Below are 15,871 nucleotides of genomic sequence, written 5' to 3' on the forward strand. Positions count from 1 at the left end.
TTCATGGTTCTTTTCCTTTTCCTTTTCCCTCCCACACGGCCAAACACTCTTATCCTGGTCTAGGTTGAGTTATCTAGCATTTCCAGGGCCTCACAAACGGCTGCTAATTCTCCCTCTACTGATTACTATGCCGACAAGCAACGGATGGGCTCATCGGACGCGAGAGTGCGCGCATTGCTCTACCACCCTGAAAGTAACAGTGGAATCGACGAAAGAAAAGGACAAGATGATTGATTCCGTATAAACGAGAAAACAAGAGCCAACCTGCCCCCCCGATTTAGTATCACATTCGCTCGCCATGAAAGTTTGCATATTTCAACTTGTGTTCAGCTGCTTTCCGAAATTCTGAGGGGATATCATTTGTTCTGGTGTCTTTCCACATATATACATATACACAAGAAAAAAAAACCCCCTAGTATTAACTGCAAGCCTGAACAAATCTTTGGCCTCACGGGATGTTGGCTTTCGTCTATCTACTCTTGGTCTCGAGGGCGGCCTTCTTCTTGGCCTGTTCCTTGGTGATCTTCTCCTGCCGCGCGATCCCGGCCTCGACGCCGATGCCGCCGAACACCAGCCCGACGCCCAGGACCTGCATTTGGCTCAACTTGTGGCCGAAGGCAACGACGGAGAGGATCATGGTGAACATCTTGCGCGTAACGGTGACGGTGACGAGGAGAACCGAGGAGAAGGTGGAGAGAGTGTAGACTGGTACAAAGTTCAAGTCAGCAAAAGAAGGAAGAGAGAAAAACAAAGGCTTTCGTCCAGGAGTCGAAGGGAAGGGAGGGTTGGATGGGAATGGAAGACTCACAAATGAAGACCTGTCCCACGGCACCGCAGGCGGCAAAGCCCAACACGTCGGTCCAGACAGACGGGTGTCTAGCCATGAAGCCCAATGCCTCGCTCAACTCGCCAGAGCTGCCCGTGACGTCCATGCCTAGCCACTCGCCGACGCCTGTATGCACCAGGTATGGGCTAAGGACCAGATAAGAAGCCGTGACGGCCGTGCTCATGATGTTGTTGGCGCACATCATCTGGGGGCCGGTGTACCCCCTGAAGGAGGTGAAGATCCAGTCCTGGACGCTGTTGGTGAGGCCGTCGAACAACAGGTTGATGGACAGGAGCAGCATGCCCCAGGGCACGTTGCGCTCGTGTTCGGGCGTCGCGTGCTTCTTGGACTTCTTGCCGGAATGCAGGGTGAAGACGGCGACGCCGGCGGTGACGGCTGCGACGACGAGGTACTTGTACAGCGGGTAGCGCTTGCGGAACAAGGTGATGTGCAGAAACATGACGGGGAGCAGCTTGCAGGACTTGGCGAGCAGGAAGGTGATGTAGTCGATGTGGGCGAGACTGGCGTAGCCAAAGGGCGAGGCGAGCGACTGGGTCAAGGCGACGAGGATGAGGGGCGCGAGGATGCGCTGGGAAGGAAACACGGGCGGGATGGGAGAGTTGCGCGGTGTGCTGAAGTATAGATAGATGGCGCCCGTGGCCGCGGCGAAGAGGGACTGGATCGTGTTCAGGAAGACGGGATATTTGAAGACCTCGGTCTTGCCTTGGGGACCGTACGGGGTCGTCGTCAATCGTTCTTGCAGGAAGGCCCACGTCAAGAACGAGCCATATATGCCGGCAACAGCAATGACAAGCTGTAGCACGCCGGCTTCCTGCTTCTCAGTCTCTACCGGCGCGACCGGACTTTTGCTGACCGGCGCGCTGCCATTGGACTTGGCTTGATCGGCTATATTGAAACTGACGGTTCTCTTGGCCGGCGTGCCGTTTCGCTTCGTGACATATTCCGAGGACGGCGTGCGCTCGACCGGGTTGGGTTGTTTCGTTCTCGCCATGCCGACGGCTTGGCTTCAGCAATTGCGCCGCCGCTACTATAATACTGCCACTACTACTACTACTACTACCACCACAATAATACGAGCTGCAGGGTTTCTTTCGCACTGCGCAAGTAACCCTGACCAAGGGGGATAGAAGTTCCAATGTCAGAGATGAAGTAGGCGAATATAGAAGGGTTGAGCTAAAGGAAGGAAGAGAAAGAGAGCGCAGGAAAAACAAAATTACAGCACTGTAGAAGGTTAAATGACGGCGGTGGATTGAACAAAGATTGAATAAAATTGAACAGATTGCCAGGAACAGGAGGAGGACCCCTAAAAATAAATAAGCTTCAAGCTGGCGCCGTTGATGACAGATTGGCGATTGGCGATTGACCGCTGCACATGGCCTTGGAACTAGTCTCAGTACAGTTACTTAACTAACGGCTATTACCATACAAGCGGGCGGCAATGCCATTGTCAGTGGCAGAATTCTGCTGGATGCCTCAAAAAAGGTTACCACTGCAGAGGGCCGTGACAGGGGCGGTCTAGCATAGCATAACATGAAATAGCATAGTATCGCATAGTATACTTGGCTCTGCTTGGTACTTATGTACTGATTGTCCCTTGTTCATTTGCGATCCAAGTGGGGGATCCATACGGTTGTCATACTGATAGGTGAACCACAACGAAGTAGGTTTGCTTGGGCTCGAGCTTGGGTCAGCCCATGAGGTCGTCTTCGCAATTCATTTGTTGTACCACCCCTCCCATTCACTGCACTACAGCCGTCAATGATGATTTCTTATGCACTGTTCATTCTCTGATTTCTTATCTAACTCAAAATTACATTTCCCCCTCAATACTGACATTGCATACCATGTAGAGCTCAGAGTTGCCTATATAGACCAAAGCCGACCTTCCGCCCATCTCGAACTCGAGGTCATCCTTAAAGCCGTGATGCATCTCATAGAAATCGATACGCATGGCCACGAGGGCCAGTAGAGAGATAGAGAGAGAGAGGAAAGTATGAGCATAATAGAAGCCCGTAGTTGCTGGGGGAAGATATGCTGCCTCCATGGAAAGAGACGAACCATGGCCAGCCATCCGCCGTGAGATTGGAAGCCGCCAGGCGGAAGGCAACGCCAGAACGAATACCACACGAGGCTTGAGATGATAAGTGGCGAGCAAGGAAATATGGGGGGGCAGAGATCTGATGATGTGCGCGTACCGCGCATGGTGACAAGATTGGGTCGTTCTCGTTCGGAAAAAAAAATACTAGTTGGGAGCGAGTACTGGTCGTCAAACGGGCCAAGTCCTCAGCCAGTCTACTTTCTCCGTGTTGGTGACTGCAGCCAGGGCTGAGGTATCTTTGAGCCGTGAGTTGATTTATCAATGTGGAATACTGGTGATTAGGAAAAGCGTCATGGTAAAGTGAAGGCGCAACAAGCCCCGTGCGTAGGACTTCTTGTTGAGAGAAGAGGCAAAAAAAAAAAAATTCATCGTCGTCATGTCGTATCGTTGAGACCTCGTTCCGAGGTCATTGGCCTTGCGGCAGGTCAGATCTGGAGTCTCGTGCCAAATCCGAACAATCATTAAGGAAATATTCCCGACAGATGTACCAAAATCTACCGTGGCAGCGCCATCAAGGCGATACAGGCTGAATGATACAAGTTTTAGTCTGTTGGTGGAGCCTGGCTGCGGCGCATCTTCTCCGCCTCCAGGTTCTCATAGAGCAGGAACAAGGCCGTCTCGTTAGCTTTGGCGGAGCCCATAATGGTGAACATGCGCTCGCCCGTCTCATCGTGAGGTGCCTGTGGTTTCTTTGATCAGCCTTGACAATAGACATTGATATGTCATCTGTTTGAAACTTACCTTGGCAATTGAGATGCGGGCACCGGATGTCTTGCGAATCTCTGTGATCTTGCTGCCAGCGCGGCCGATGATGCAGCCCACCATGTCGGCTGGGATGCTGATGTTCTGGGTCTGAATCTCCTCGCCGTTTTCATCATGCGTAGGGGGCCCTGAGCGGTCGCGGGTACCCGCGTCGGAGTCAGAGCGCCGATAGGATCGCTGAGGCGCACCGTTGCTGAAGTCGGCACCGTTGCCGGTGCGTGTTACACGAGAACCACCATAGTCTCCCCTGCCACTGGAGTAGCCCTGGTATCCTCCTCCTACCCCGCCTGCAGAGCCAACGCCAGCGCCAGCAGCACCACCGAGAGACCCCGCACTGCCAGGTTGAGTGCGGACAACAGGATTGTACAGCACCGTGCCGGTACCACGCTGCCAATCATCCACCAGGCATTTGGAGATCTCCCAGACGGCGCGCTGGATGCCATCGGGTGTGCCCTGGACCTCGACGATGCGCTCAGTCGATTGCGGCAGCATCTCCTTTTGTGCCACCATGCGAACACCTGACGAATCTTGGATGTGCTTGATCTTGAGGCCTTGTCTGCCGATGATTGTGCCCATTTGGTTGTGTGAAATGAGGAGCTTGATAGCTAGATGAGGTAGGTTAGCGACAGCATCGGCGAGCATGACCCGGCAAGGGCAGGACGCGGGGTGTACCTACGGTGTGTGCCACTGGTCGAGATGACTCCGCCCATGCCCATGGCAGGAGCGCCTTCGAGCAGAGCCCTGGTGACAATTGCGTAGGCTCTCGAGATAGCCTCGCATCCTCCGGTAATAGTGAGGACACGGTCGTGCACGCCCTGCACCACTTTGCTGACACCGGCCTTGACGCCGGTCTCGTCGCGCAGGTCTGCAACATTCTTGCCGCCCTTGCCAATAATGACTCCAGCTTCTTTGGAAGAAACAATGGCTCGGAGGGTCAGGTTGGCGACAGCATATTCCTCTTCCGTCTTGGGGGCAGGCTGACCGTCGGGGCCAAGATCCTCGTTATCGTCGAGCTTAAGGTTTGCGACAGCTTGATCAAGCTCACCATCGCCGTTGGGCGCAAGGTCTTGGGTGGCGGACATGATGACTGGGTGGTGCGGGGAGGGATTATGGAGGATCAGAGAGGGAAAGAGGAGGAGGGAGGGTTGCTAGATTGGGTTGTCGATGTTGTCAATTCATCAACATCAACGATGTTGTATGTAGATCGCGGGGCGGGTGGGTGTTGGCGGGGCGAGGTTGAAGTGGGAAGAGTGTGAGAGCTTGAGCCCAAGATTTAGATTTGGGGGATTGGACTGTTTGGTTTTGGTTCTGGTTCTGGTAGCTTAGAGTAGGCTGGCCTTTTTTTGATTTTTTTGATTTTTTGGAGCTTGGGAAACTTGAGCTACCTTATGTTGGAAAGTGGAGGGACGGTTGGAACTGTCGTTTTTCGACGTTTGTGTGGGTGGATGTGATTTAGAATGCGCCAGTTGCATCACACGCCTGTTAGCCACTCAGAGTAAGAAATGACACAGCTGAATGGAAAGTGACATCTGGCCGAGAATCTGGTTGTGTTCCAATGATGTCCTGTCCGTACTTTCGGAGTCGTACATGCATGCATACCTCTTCTGATTTCCAAGTGATAGAATGTTGACCAGGGTCGTTAACAAGACACGTTAATTTTAGCTATTAAGGACAGTCAGATCCCGGTTCAAATTCCAGCTTATGTAGGTATTCATTCGTTCATTCCGTTCGATTCTATTCATGCGGGTTACCGCAAGCCATTATTTTGTAACCGTCATCCACCTGTAACATGGCCCTGTAACGTCAAACATGCAGAATCTGGAAATAGAAACAGGCCACATTCAGACACACACTCTGCAATTCAAAGTACCACTGTTATTGAGGCCGTCTGCCAAATCGTTCAAATCATGTAAATATTAGCCCTGCCGAGGCGCCTCCGATACCTAGGATTTCATTCCCGCCCACAATGGTGTCTTAAAACGTAGTGCGGACGACGGGGATCAGTTGCGAGTACCAATGGGGCTTCCTATCATCCATTGTCCCTGCTGCGGCTCAACCTTTAATGTGCTAGATTAGGCATATAGAAGTAGCGCTTTTACGAGTTCAAGAGGAAAGCAATAAGCTGGGGTCCGCTTTCTTTGCTCAAGGTCGCTTGTCACACATGGCTACTCTATCGTAAATTCCGAGCTACAGAGATATAGGTAGCCACAAGGTAGGATTTACAGACTATGGAGGTAAGCGGCATGCACCCAGCAGCAGCTAGGATTCAGGTTCCGCAGAAAGCATTGGGGAGAAGACATTTGACCTCGTTCGTTCATTTCCAGCAAGTACCTCCCGGAGGTCCAAACATGATAAAGCTGGTAACCACCGCGATAGACGGTCAGAGTACGCAACCAAGCCAGGCACAGTTGACAATGCATAGAGCTCGTGTGGAACCCTTGCTAAGTTATTAGAGCTCCTGCATACCATACCAAATCCGTTGCCTTCCCATTTTCAGCATGCCTCAATTATTCTGCTGCTTGAAGCACTTTTGTAACCGGCCATCGCTTATTCTCGAGGCTAGCAAGTATTGCAACATGGAGACGTAATTACACATGGGCTGTACAGTACATTTTCTGAAGATAATCTACAAACTTGGGGTCTGTACCTCTTTCCTCACACTGCGTACTTACCACTTTCCTCACACTGCGTACTCAAGATTCCTATGAAAATGATCTCCACACTCAAATTCTGATGGGTTGTGCGTATCGTGCAAGCAATGGTATTGAGTATATTAAGTATTATAGCCGAGCCTCTTCCTATTCTTCCATATCATTCAGTTATTGTTTAGATGATGGCTCTAATTTTCCTTCGGATTGCTACCTTGATGTTGAGCAATGGCTAAAAGACTGCATGGATACCTAGCAAATGTCACCACCGTCCAAGGCACGAGACAGGTAGGCAGATGGCCTCTTGTGGTCTATCTTGATGTATGGATCACTGGCGACCGGGAACAAACTAAGCAATTCACCTAGAAATGACTTGAGAGCCCCGGCTGAAGGCCGATAAAGCGGGCTACCCGTCTTCGGGACCACAGGCATGGGAGGTGAATCCGAGGCAGAATGTTGGTTCCCCCGATTGCTTACCCGACCGCAAGGGTCAGACATAAATCATGCATATTTCCCGGATTGGGTTGCTGAGAATGATGATGTGCAATGCATCATGTTGACGTTGCTCTCCCGAGCGAGAATAACAGTTGGTACGCCCAGTCACATAACTGTGTGAGTGGTCAAACCTATCGCTGACGCAAAGCGCCTTCGTGCTCGAGCCAGAATCTTTTGCAGGCTGTATGGCCCCAATGTTCTGTCCACCATTCTCCAAAACTGTCTTCAACATCAAAGTCAACCCGTGCAATGCGCTCGTCTCGTTTGAGACCACATATGAAACAGGCTTTCGGTGCACTCAGCGCACCTTTGGCTGTCTGAGCTGGCATGTTTTCTCGCAACTCGGGGATTTTCAAGTGTTGTGAAGCATCTTTGATGGATGTGTTCGCTGTGGCCACCGAAGAGCGTAAACGACCCACATGCTCTTTCCAAATATCTAGGATGTCGCCTGATTCTCGATCTTCCCGGGCTGCTTGTGTCTTATCCACGCCAGCAAGCTTCATACCTTTGCTTCCCGCGGCGGAAATTGACATGCTCTGGGAAAGAAATTTGTCACGATGCCACCGGTGTTTTCGCCCGGCAACGATGCGAGCAGCAACGGTCGCAAGTAAGAGATAACCCCGCAAGAAGTCGATCGTCTTGGGATCTGATAGTATCCGATTCTTGATCGAGAAAGCTTGTCCACTGACAGGCTTGAATAGGGCATCGCTAGCCTGCCCTAGTAGTTGTGGGAAGATGGACAATAGTACTGAAGGGGGCGGAATATTGATGGGAGGTGATTTATCCTCATTTGTCTGAGGAACGCTATTGGTTGGTACGTCTACAGCATCCCACGCCCAGTCCGAAACATCATCTTTCGCTGTTTTTGTTTCAGCATTTCTTGCGGCGGAGCTTGGTTTTTTTGCGTCGAAAGAATCCCAGTCACCCCAATCATCATCGACTGCATTATCCTGTTTAATGCCCTTTGGTTCATCTGGGAGATTTTCAAAGGCGCTCCAAGGGTCGTCCATCTTGTTGCTCCCGGCAGAGTTCTGACCCATGGTCGGCCAAGCTGTCACAGGTGAGGTCTTGCGATTATTGTCTGGTGTAGAAGTCTTCGGTTCTATAGGGGTATTCAATGCGAGACCAGGGAAAGGATTTCGGTCCTGGAAAGAAGGGGACCTAGGGGCTTGGGGATATGGCGACATGGGCGTATCCAAACTTAGAGCAGAGAACATGTCATTGGTGTTCATCCTTCTGGCGGTCATGGGCAACCTGGAGGATGGTGGTGGAGTGAAGAAGTCGTCAGATACGAGGTCCGTTGGCGCCGCTTGCACTGGCGATGTGGTGGTCTCAAAGTCGCCAAAGTCATCATCACCATCCTCGATGTTCTTACCATCGAACTCATCGGCGTCAAACAAAACATCTGCGTCGGGCTTGTGCTTTTTAACTTTAGGAGGCTGTTGCGATATGGACTTCTGCTGTTGATCGAAGGATTGTCGCATCCATGGGGGTGATCGCACTTCGTCAGGCAGAGCATTGGCTCCAGGCATATCGATGAGACTATTCGTCATCAACTCTATGGTCGGCGCCCTGATTATTCTCGTCCTCTGTATAGCGGGATGTTGCGGTGGAGGTTTGGCAAATGAGGCGGCGGGCAGTGAATTGGTTGATGGCTGGGAAGTCGGCTTTGGTGATGGTTCAGGGTCAGCGGTCTCGAAGTCGCCCCAACCATCGTCTTCGTCGTCGAATGAATCATGGGCATTTGCACTACTCATTTGACCACCGCCAAAGCCGGTCCAGGTGCCATTGCTACTTGACTGCAAGGGAGGCCATGGCTGCGTTTGCTGAACACGGGCGCGTGGGGGGCTAGAGGCTGTCGAGGCGAATGTAGCCCCTGACGTCGCACTGCTTGTCTGGCCGCCTCCAAAGCCTCCCCAGGAGTCATTGCTGGTGGATTGCAGTGCAGGCCATGGTTGAGTCTGTTGCTTCTTCGTAGCTTGGGAGCCAGAATGGAAAAAGTCGAATGGGTCGGCCGAGGAGGCTACAGGCTGGCCCTCGGGCTTGGGCTGACCTGGACTAGATTGCCTCGGCGGAGGATCGTCGAAGGCTGCAAAAAGATCGGCCGACATGGTGCTAGCTAAGTGATGCTATGCGTCTACCATAATTCGAGCTGCTCTACGGAGTGGTCGGTGAGTGCATAAGCTGGTGGTAACGTGAGCTTGATGAGACTTGGCCTTTTCGCCCGTGCCGTGACTGGAATATCCCAAGAAGGACAATGCAATGCCAGGTCCGGAGGTTCGCACTCGAACTCGGAGTCAAACGCGGGAGCTTTTTGATTGACTTATCAAGTAACCACAGGTGGTTCGAGGCTTCGTTCCGTGCCACAGCTTATCACCGAAGCACCCTTAAATGCCATGTGGCAGCTGGAATCGGACAAGATATGGGGCAGGACTTGTTAGCAAGGACTCAAGCAATCCATACAGTATGTACCCTGCCAGGGTACGGAGCAGTGGACAATTCATTCAAGCTCGAACAGCCAACCAAACTTACCCCGCAAAATGGCTCTCTGAACCTGCATATAGCGTGGTGGGGCAGACTTTTTTTATTTAGTTTTTTTTTTAGAACCAACGTCATGAAATCCATCATTTTTCAGCGCAAATGACACCCTTTCCGCGGCCTGTCTTTTGCGCCGGTCATCGGTCACTCGCAATCGCGTCAGCATACCAAGCCAAGCCATTTTTCTCAGTTGGAAAAAAAAAAAAAAAAAAGCTTTTCACAACCTCGGGACTGGTCGTTCCATAACTTTGTGTGACTTATCACATCTTCAACTAAACTACAGTGACTCTCAGAACTCTCCTCCTGAGAAACATCGTCTCCACTACTTCCTGTGCCTATTGGACAGCACACGTAATTCCAATTAGCCTGAGTAGAACCTATTGTCTTTCTACTACCCTCGCGCTCCTGGTGAACGCCTTGCCTCGTTACTATGGCACCACCAACAGCGCCGTTGAACTTGGACGTTGAAGCCATCTCGGGCATATGTGGGTGAGTTAGACCCCTTCCGCGGCAGATTCCAGAGTCTGGCCATTACACACTGTCAATTGGTCCATTCCGCTGATATCCTTCTTCTTTCAAGATCCATATCCATCGCCGCCTGGGTAGTAGTCTTTAGTCCGCAGATCCTCGAAAACTTTCGACGCTCCTCGGCCGATGGACTTTCTCTTCAATTCATTATCGCCTGGCTCGCAGGCGATGTATTCAACATTCTAGGGGCCGTCTTCCAGGGCGTCCTGCCGACGATGCTCATTCTCGCCATTTACTACACTATTGCCGATATAGTCTTGCTAGCTCAATGCTTCTATTACAAGGGCTTCACATGGAAGGATGAGATTGTGCCCACTCCAAAAAAGAGCCCTAGAGTCTTGGGCACTGGCGAGCCCACCGAGAGAACGGGCTTGCTCAATGGCGCTGGCCCTCTTGCGCAGCACAGAGAGAGAAGAGACAGCAACCAGAGTTGGAGTCACTTATCTCCCGCCGTGCCCATGCTCTCCGAGCAGCCCTTTACACCCCCGCCGCCGTCCACGAGTCTCCAGGTAGTCTTCAGAAATGCTGTGTCTATCTTGATGGTCTGCATTGCCGGGGTAACTGGATGGTACATGAGCCGCCGTTATGGTGGTAGCCACCCATCTCAACCTGCCGACGACAACCTCCCTCAATTCGATGTATTAGGCCAAGTGTTTGGTTGGTTGTGCGCAGTCCTGTATCTTGGATCACGCCTTCCCCAGATGCTACTAAACTACCGACGCAAATCTGTTGAGGGTGTTTCCATGCTGTTTTTCCTGTTTGCGTGTCTGGGAAATTTGACATATGTTTTGTCTATTCTCGCATACGAACCAACATGCGCTAAGCCAAACCGCTGCCATGACGGTGACATTGGTAGGATATATGGAAGATATATATTAGTCAATCTATCCTGGCTGGCTGGTAGTTTCGGTACCCTCCTTCTAGACTTGGGAATCTTCGCTCAGTTCTTCATCTACGGCGAGAACGAAGCCACACTACTGGACGACGAAGAAGAAGGGTTCGAATACGAAGAAGACAACATCGATGAAGAACGTTGGGACCAGCGTCCGGTGCTTGAGCGCTTGGGATCTGGCCATGCTTAGACATTTTTTGTTCTGCATGCTACATTGCCTTTGTGGCCCCAAAAAGGATTCTCATGATTATAGGCGGGCCTGCAATAGGAATGGGAAAACAGATTTTGCATAAAGAAAAAAAAGGCGTTTAGCGTGTTTCTTCAGACATCGTTGGTTATTTAGAATCATTTACAGATCGAGATTGGATAAGCCTCCGTCAGGCGCTGCCTTGATAATGTAGAGTTTTTCCACAAAGCATGTGCATTATGGTAATTGATCATCATTGAGCTCTTTCAGCTTACCCTTTCTTCGTCGTGCCGTTGTCCAACGAACTCGTGGTAGGATCCCAAGTGCATGGTGCATAACTGTCGAAATCCAGCTTTTGCATGTCCTCCTCGTCCAGCTCGAAATCGAAGACGTCTGAATTCTCTTGGATTCGTGAGGTTGTCACACTCTTCGGCAGTGGGCTATATCCTTTCTGCAGACTCCACCTAATCAAGACCTGCGCAGCCGTCTTGCCATGTTTCGCCGCCAGATCCCTCAGGACCTGCTCGTCCCACCTCTCGCCCCTGACCAAAGGGCAGTACGCCTGCACGGCGACTCCGTTTTCCCGCGCCCAGCCCACGATGTCCTGCCGCGGAAGCCACGGGTGTATCTCCCACTGGCCGACGCTCACGACCCCGCCGCCGCCGCGCTGGGACTCGAGCTCGGCCATGTGCTGCTGCAGCTCCCGCAGGTGGTGCGCGCCGTAGTTGCTGACGCCGATGCTGCGCACCTTGCCCTCCTCCGCGGCCTCCACGAGGGCCCTCCAGGCGCCCTTCCGCACGGCAGACCCGCCGTACGGCGCGTGCAGGAGCATCAGGTCGATGTAGTCCAGTCCGGTCTCCCGGAGCGTGTTGGCGACCGTTGCCCTGGCCGATTCGTAGGACATGCCTAGTTAGAGGACTTTCGCGTTATTGTGCGGTTCCAGATGAGATGGGATGAGGGTGGTCTATCTCTCCGAAGATAAGAAAAGGAGGGGATGAATTTACCCTTGGTTCGCACCTTCGAGGTGAAGAACACCTCTGAGCGCGGGATTTCGGAGGACAGCGACCTGATGGCACTTCCACAAGGCGCTTCGTTGCGATATGCGGCGGCGGAGTCGACATGTCTGTAGCCCGCCGCAAGTGCGTCTTTCACGCAGCGCTCGGCGTCTTCAGCTGGGCTGCGTGATGATGTGTTGTCAGTTGACTTTCTGGATGTGCTCGCCGAGGTCTGCGGAGAGATCAGCCACGAAGCTTACGTTTGATAGACCTAATACTGGTTCAGAAACTTTTGCCTCAAGTACAGGCGGTTCAGTTGATTGTTGCACTTACACCAAAACCTAGCAGCGGCATCTCGTGGCCGCTGGCGAGCTTGACTTTCGACTGGAGCGTGAGGTTTGACATCTTTTTGATTTGCTTGAACTGGCCAAGTACAGCGTTTTTCATCTGAGGTTCGGAAGATACGATACTGAGTTTCTTTGCTTCCATGCCATACCGGATGATGATGCATACTCTCAAGCTTGCAGATATTACAGTATGCTATATTAATAGTTCCGACGCCGCTGTTCGACCCTTCAAGGTTCCCCACCTCTTCCATAACGGGTTATGACGATTTCCGATTTCACATTTTCATCTCTTAGAACCTAACCATCCCGTTGAATGTAGAGCACGAATAATCATCTATGATATTTAAGAACTGGCAGATTTATTTTCTTGCCTCTTTCTTGTCAATCGGACACCAACAAACCATTTGTACTGATGAACACACTGCCAAAGCCGATGATTATAGTATTATATCATGGCTGATGACATGCTCATGCACATTTTCGAGAATCTCTTTCTGTAATGAACGGCAGTCTCATTCTAGCGAATTCGAGATAAGATTCCTGTCCGACAAGCACCGCATGGCGATACAGTGAACTTCCTTGAGAGTATCGACCAGGTGGAAAGGCAATAGTAGTTGCCATCTTCATGTTTTTCTTGTCACGTATGTTTGATCACTACCCTGAAACTCATGGGTAGGCAGGCAAATAAATAATGTGGATACTCTCATTGCAGTGTATAACTTACGTTTTAGTGTGGTCGTCCTATGCCGTCCAATCCTACAATCACTTGTTTATGCGGTTGTTCGGGTCATATAAGTTGTGCTTGAGACATGAGACGGCGAGAGATCTTGCGTCCGGACCGGTCAGCCGTACATAGGAGGGGTAAACGAATTAGTACGTAACCAGCTCAGCCCACTATTGCCCCGCTATTGGCCACCCTCCCATCGCCATATAAACACTTGTCTCCTGTTGTCGCTAGCTTTTCAACACTCATCCAAAGAAGTAGTCATAAGCTGTTTGGCCTAACATGGATACCACAGAAGATTCATTTGTCCTTGAAGCAGAACCAGGAACGGACATTTGGAAGAAGCCACCGACTACCGATGTTTGGAACGGTATGGGCATCTCAATCGCGCAATGAACTAGTTAGTCGAAAAGAGACCAGCACGAGAAAGCTAACAAGTCTAAGCGCCTATATCTCGCATTTCCTCGGGTTTATTGAAGAAGTTCCAAGCCGCACGAGTGACGTTCTGGGGACCGTGGACCGAACGTTACGACCAAGCCGGCCTCCTTCTAGTTCTCAAACACTCCACTTCCCCAGACCCGGCCAAGTGGATCAAGACGGGCCTAGAGTTCTATAATGAAGCGCCACATCTGAGCACGGTCGCATGTGACAGGTGGGCAGATTGGAGCATTTTGCCCCTGACCGGTGCGGACGCCCAGAAGGGGTTGACACTGGAGGTTGTGAGGGAGTCAGATGAGCACGGCAAGAGTGCCTGGGTGTATCACCTTGTCCTAGACGACCAAGGCCAGGTGAAGGAGAAACGACCTCTGAGGGAGATTTGCTGGATCTTCGCGGACGAGGATGAAAATGATGGCGAAGCTTGGGTGCTGGATGTGAGCCCGCTTGTCGCTCGGCCTGAAAAGAATGCCAAGGATGCGTTGAAGGTCGATTTTACAGAATTCAAAGTTGAATGGCTGCCTTAGGTAACAAGTCAGGCATAATCCCTCCGCCCGGAACTCAATACGAGGCTCGAGCGAACTCGAAGATACAAATGTGTTACTTTAGCTCTGAGATGCGGCAAAAGTTATTTGTTCACGACGAAGCGAGCATGTCTCGCTTGTTGATTGATGATAGTATCTCCGACTGCATTGATCAGTATTTGGCAAACTGCGGGTTGTAATGTATTCCGCTGGTGACACAACTCATATCCTAGCCAAGTATCACAAGGATGGTGTAAACACACTACTCATCCGATCTCTCCGTAGCAAGCGGCTAGCAGTATTTAGACGCCTTTGTTTGCGGAAAGTTGGGTAACCTTGCGGGAGCATTATTATATCTAGTACGATGCGTCTGGTCGACTTGCTAGTGCTGCTTTATCGAGCCCTTCCATCGTCTTGAAGCAGCTGTAGTTGAGAACGGGGTCTCGATACCACTTCCATATCTGCGACCGTGTTTGAGGTCAAGAGATGACAGATAACGGTATCGTCAGTAAGACAAGCATGTGGAAATATGTCATGCTCAGTCTCAACAGCCAAATTAGCCTCACATTGGTATTCATTCATTGCAGACCAAATTTTTCAGGGCCGCCGTCTTGGAATCGAGTACAACCATATTGTGGTCCGGCCCCCTTCGGTCGTATTCTTTTGCAGCGTACCTGGTTCGAATGAAGCGAAAGTGTCATTTTGTCTAGAAATAATTGGATTCATTTCTTGCTTGGAGCCCAGTGAATGTGATACTGCATACCAAACTTGACCTGATATTTAAGATGACATGTTACACGTTGTGATAGTGAGCACCTACCCCACCTGCTGGCAAACACATGGCTCCAGCTTGCAAACATATTTCTTGACTTCTTAATCTACTATATAACCGAAAGCTGGACAAGCACTTCACCTCGGAAATCCTGCTGCGCAAAAGCCGGAGTGTTCCAAAGATGACCACTCTACCCTTGGAGATTTTGCAACTCATTTGTTCATTCATCAAGCCTAAGTATGTTGGCAAGTTTCGTCTTGCCTCCAAAACTTTCAGCGACGTTGGAGCAAAGTTCATGTTCCGCGAAATTAAGTTTCTCTTGCATGTTGATGATCTAAATCAGCTTCAACATATTTCAGAACGATATCCCAACTACGTCCGCTCGCTAGTATATAGTTGCAAACCTACCAAAGAGGACCTTCCCCTCGAAGAGTCCCAGGGATGGCATGCCGGCTCCGTCGTGAGCTCTGCTAGAAGACGACGAGTAGCACCTTCAGTCGACTTGGTGAAGGAGTATCATAGAAACGCAGTTGCCCTGGAAACTCAGCGGACAGTAATCAGGAATGAAGTCGACTTCAGGCGCCTGAGTACGGTCTTTGCAAATCTGCGCCGTCTCCAATCTGTCATGATTACAAGGGACGGATGCTTTCTTGAGAAGGTGTATCTGTCACGCCGAAAGACTCCATTCGATCAACTTATGCCAGCGCTTTGTGGAGAAACGGAAAACAATGGCTGCCGCCAGCTTGAAGTGGTGCTGTTTGCTCTTCAAAATGCAGCTGCTGAACTGGAAACATTCCGCGCCGGGGCTATTGGGTTGTTTTTCATCGCAAACAGCAAGACCTTAGCTGAAAAGTGGCCGCCATCTTGTAGTCGATTGAAGCAATTGTAACTAGTTTTCGACCCTATCAAGGAAGCCCGAGATGCCTTCAATCATTTTCCGGGTGCCCATTTTAATACCCAAGCTTGCCGGCGAGAAATTCAGTCAGGACCTTTACGCGACGTCCTGGGGAGTCTGCCATGTCTTGAAGTCTTGAACATTGATTTCGGACACCATCATGGAATATAATTTTACGCATCTA

General features: G+C 50.9%; 8 protein-coding genes across 8 annotated transcripts; 4 read left to right on the forward strand and 4 right to left on the reverse strand.

Annotated features, from left to right (window-relative positions):
• Window positions 1-266: 266 nt before the first annotated feature.
• BKA67DRAFT_623205 (UAA transporter family-domain-containing protein) lies at window positions 267-2,120 on the reverse strand. Its single transcript, XM_046105506.1, has 2 exons — window positions 809-2,120; window positions 267-705 (listed from the first exon to the last, which is right to left on the reverse strand). Exons 1-2 carry the CDS (start codon window positions 1,836-1,838, stop codon window positions 470-472), a joined length of 1,266 nt encoding a protein of 421 aa, XP_045958405.1. The 5' UTR covers window positions 1,839-2,120; the 3' UTR covers window positions 267-469.
• Window positions 2,121-3,487: 1,367 nt separating this feature from the next.
• BKA67DRAFT_658458 (uncharacterized protein) lies at window positions 3,488-4,789 on the reverse strand (the record flags this gene model as incomplete). Its single annotated transcript, XM_046107283.1, has 3 exons — window positions 3,488-3,625; window positions 3,687-4,312; window positions 4,384-4,789. 3 exons carry the CDS (start codon window positions 4,787-4,789, stop codon window positions 3,488-3,490), a joined length of 1,170 nt encoding a protein of 389 aa, XP_045958406.1.
• Window positions 4,790-6,981: 2,192 nt separating this feature from the next.
• BKA67DRAFT_658459 (uncharacterized protein) lies at window positions 6,982-8,961 on the reverse strand (the record flags this gene model as incomplete). Its single annotated transcript, XM_046107284.1, has 1 exon — window positions 6,982-8,961. The coding sequence occupies one exon, from the start codon at window positions 8,959-8,961 to the stop codon at window positions 6,982-6,984; it is 1,980 nt and encodes a 659-aa protein (XP_045958407.1).
• A 669-nt stretch (window positions 8,962-9,630) lies between these two features.
• Window positions 9,631-11,132, forward strand: BKA67DRAFT_270824 (PQ loop repeat-domain-containing protein). Its single transcript, XM_046095880.1, has 2 exons — window positions 9,631-9,877; window positions 9,969-11,132. Exons 1-2 carry the CDS (start codon window positions 9,819-9,821, stop codon window positions 10,996-10,998), a joined length of 1,089 nt encoding a protein of 362 aa, XP_045958408.1. The 5' UTR covers window positions 9,631-9,818; the 3' UTR covers window positions 10,999-11,132.
• Window positions 11,133-11,266: 134 nt separating this feature from the next.
• BKA67DRAFT_517885 (aldo-keto reductase-like protein) lies at window positions 11,267-12,395 on the reverse strand (the record flags this gene model as incomplete). Its single annotated transcript, XM_046097951.1, has 4 exons — window positions 11,267-11,901; window positions 12,000-12,172; window positions 12,251-12,261; window positions 12,324-12,395. The coding sequence occupies 4 exons, from the start codon at window positions 12,393-12,395 to the stop codon at window positions 11,267-11,269; spliced, it is 891 nt and encodes a 296-aa protein (XP_045958409.1).
• A 143-nt stretch (window positions 12,396-12,538) lies between these two features.
• BKA67DRAFT_564280 (uncharacterized protein) lies at window positions 12,539-13,302 on the forward strand. The gene has a single exon (XM_046102724.1). The coding sequence runs from the start codon at window positions 12,674-12,676 to the stop codon at window positions 12,908-12,910; it is 237 nt and encodes a 78-aa protein (XP_045958410.1). The 5' UTR covers window positions 12,539-12,673; the 3' UTR covers window positions 12,911-13,302.
• Window positions 13,303-13,343: 41 nt separating this feature from the next.
• Window positions 13,344-14,023, forward strand: BKA67DRAFT_535475 (uncharacterized protein; the record flags this gene model as incomplete). Its single annotated transcript, XM_046100020.1, has 2 exons — window positions 13,344-13,431; window positions 13,506-14,023. The coding sequence occupies 2 exons, from the start codon at window positions 13,344-13,346 to the stop codon at window positions 14,021-14,023; spliced, it is 606 nt and encodes a 201-aa protein (XP_045958411.1).
• A 950-nt stretch (window positions 14,024-14,973) lies between these two features.
• Window positions 14,974-15,681, forward strand: BKA67DRAFT_535476 (uncharacterized protein; the record flags this gene model as incomplete). The annotated part of the gene is made up of 1 exon (XM_046100021.1): window positions 14,974-15,681. One exon carries the CDS (start codon window positions 14,974-14,976, stop codon window positions 15,679-15,681), a length of 708 nt encoding a protein of 235 aa, XP_045958412.1.
• Between the last annotated feature and the right edge of the window lie 190 nt (window positions 15,682-15,871).

This window comes from Truncatella angustata (assembly GCF_020726525.1).
Source record: "Truncatella angustata strain MPI-SDFR-AT-0073 chromosome Unknown BKA67scaffold_4, whole genome shotgun sequence".
NCBI lineage: Eukaryota > Fungi > Ascomycota > Sordariomycetes > Amphisphaeriales > Sporocadaceae > Truncatella > Truncatella angustata.

Excerpts from the sequence above, each read along its gene's own strand:
- BKA67DRAFT_623205 (XM_046105506.1), bottom strand. The coding sequence starts at position 1,838 with ATGGCGAGAACGAAACAACCCAACCCGGTCGAGCGCACGCCGTCCTCG. Across the intron at positions 706-808 it reads CGTGGGACAGGTCTTCATTT|TCTACACTCTCTCCACCTTC; the intron begins GTGAGTCTTCCA and ends ACTTTGTACCAG.
- BKA67DRAFT_270824 (XM_046095880.1), top strand. The coding sequence starts at position 9,819 with ATGGCACCACCAACAGCGCCGTTGAACTTGGACGTTGAAGCCATCTCG. Across the intron at positions 9,878-9,968 it reads GCCATCTCGGGCATATGTGG|ATCCATATCCATCGCCGCCT; the intron begins GTGAGTTAGACC and ends TCTTCTTTCAAG.
- BKA67DRAFT_564280 (XM_046102724.1), top strand. The coding sequence starts at position 12,674 with ATGATATTTAAGAACTGGCAGATTTATTTTCTTGCCTCTTTCTTGTCA.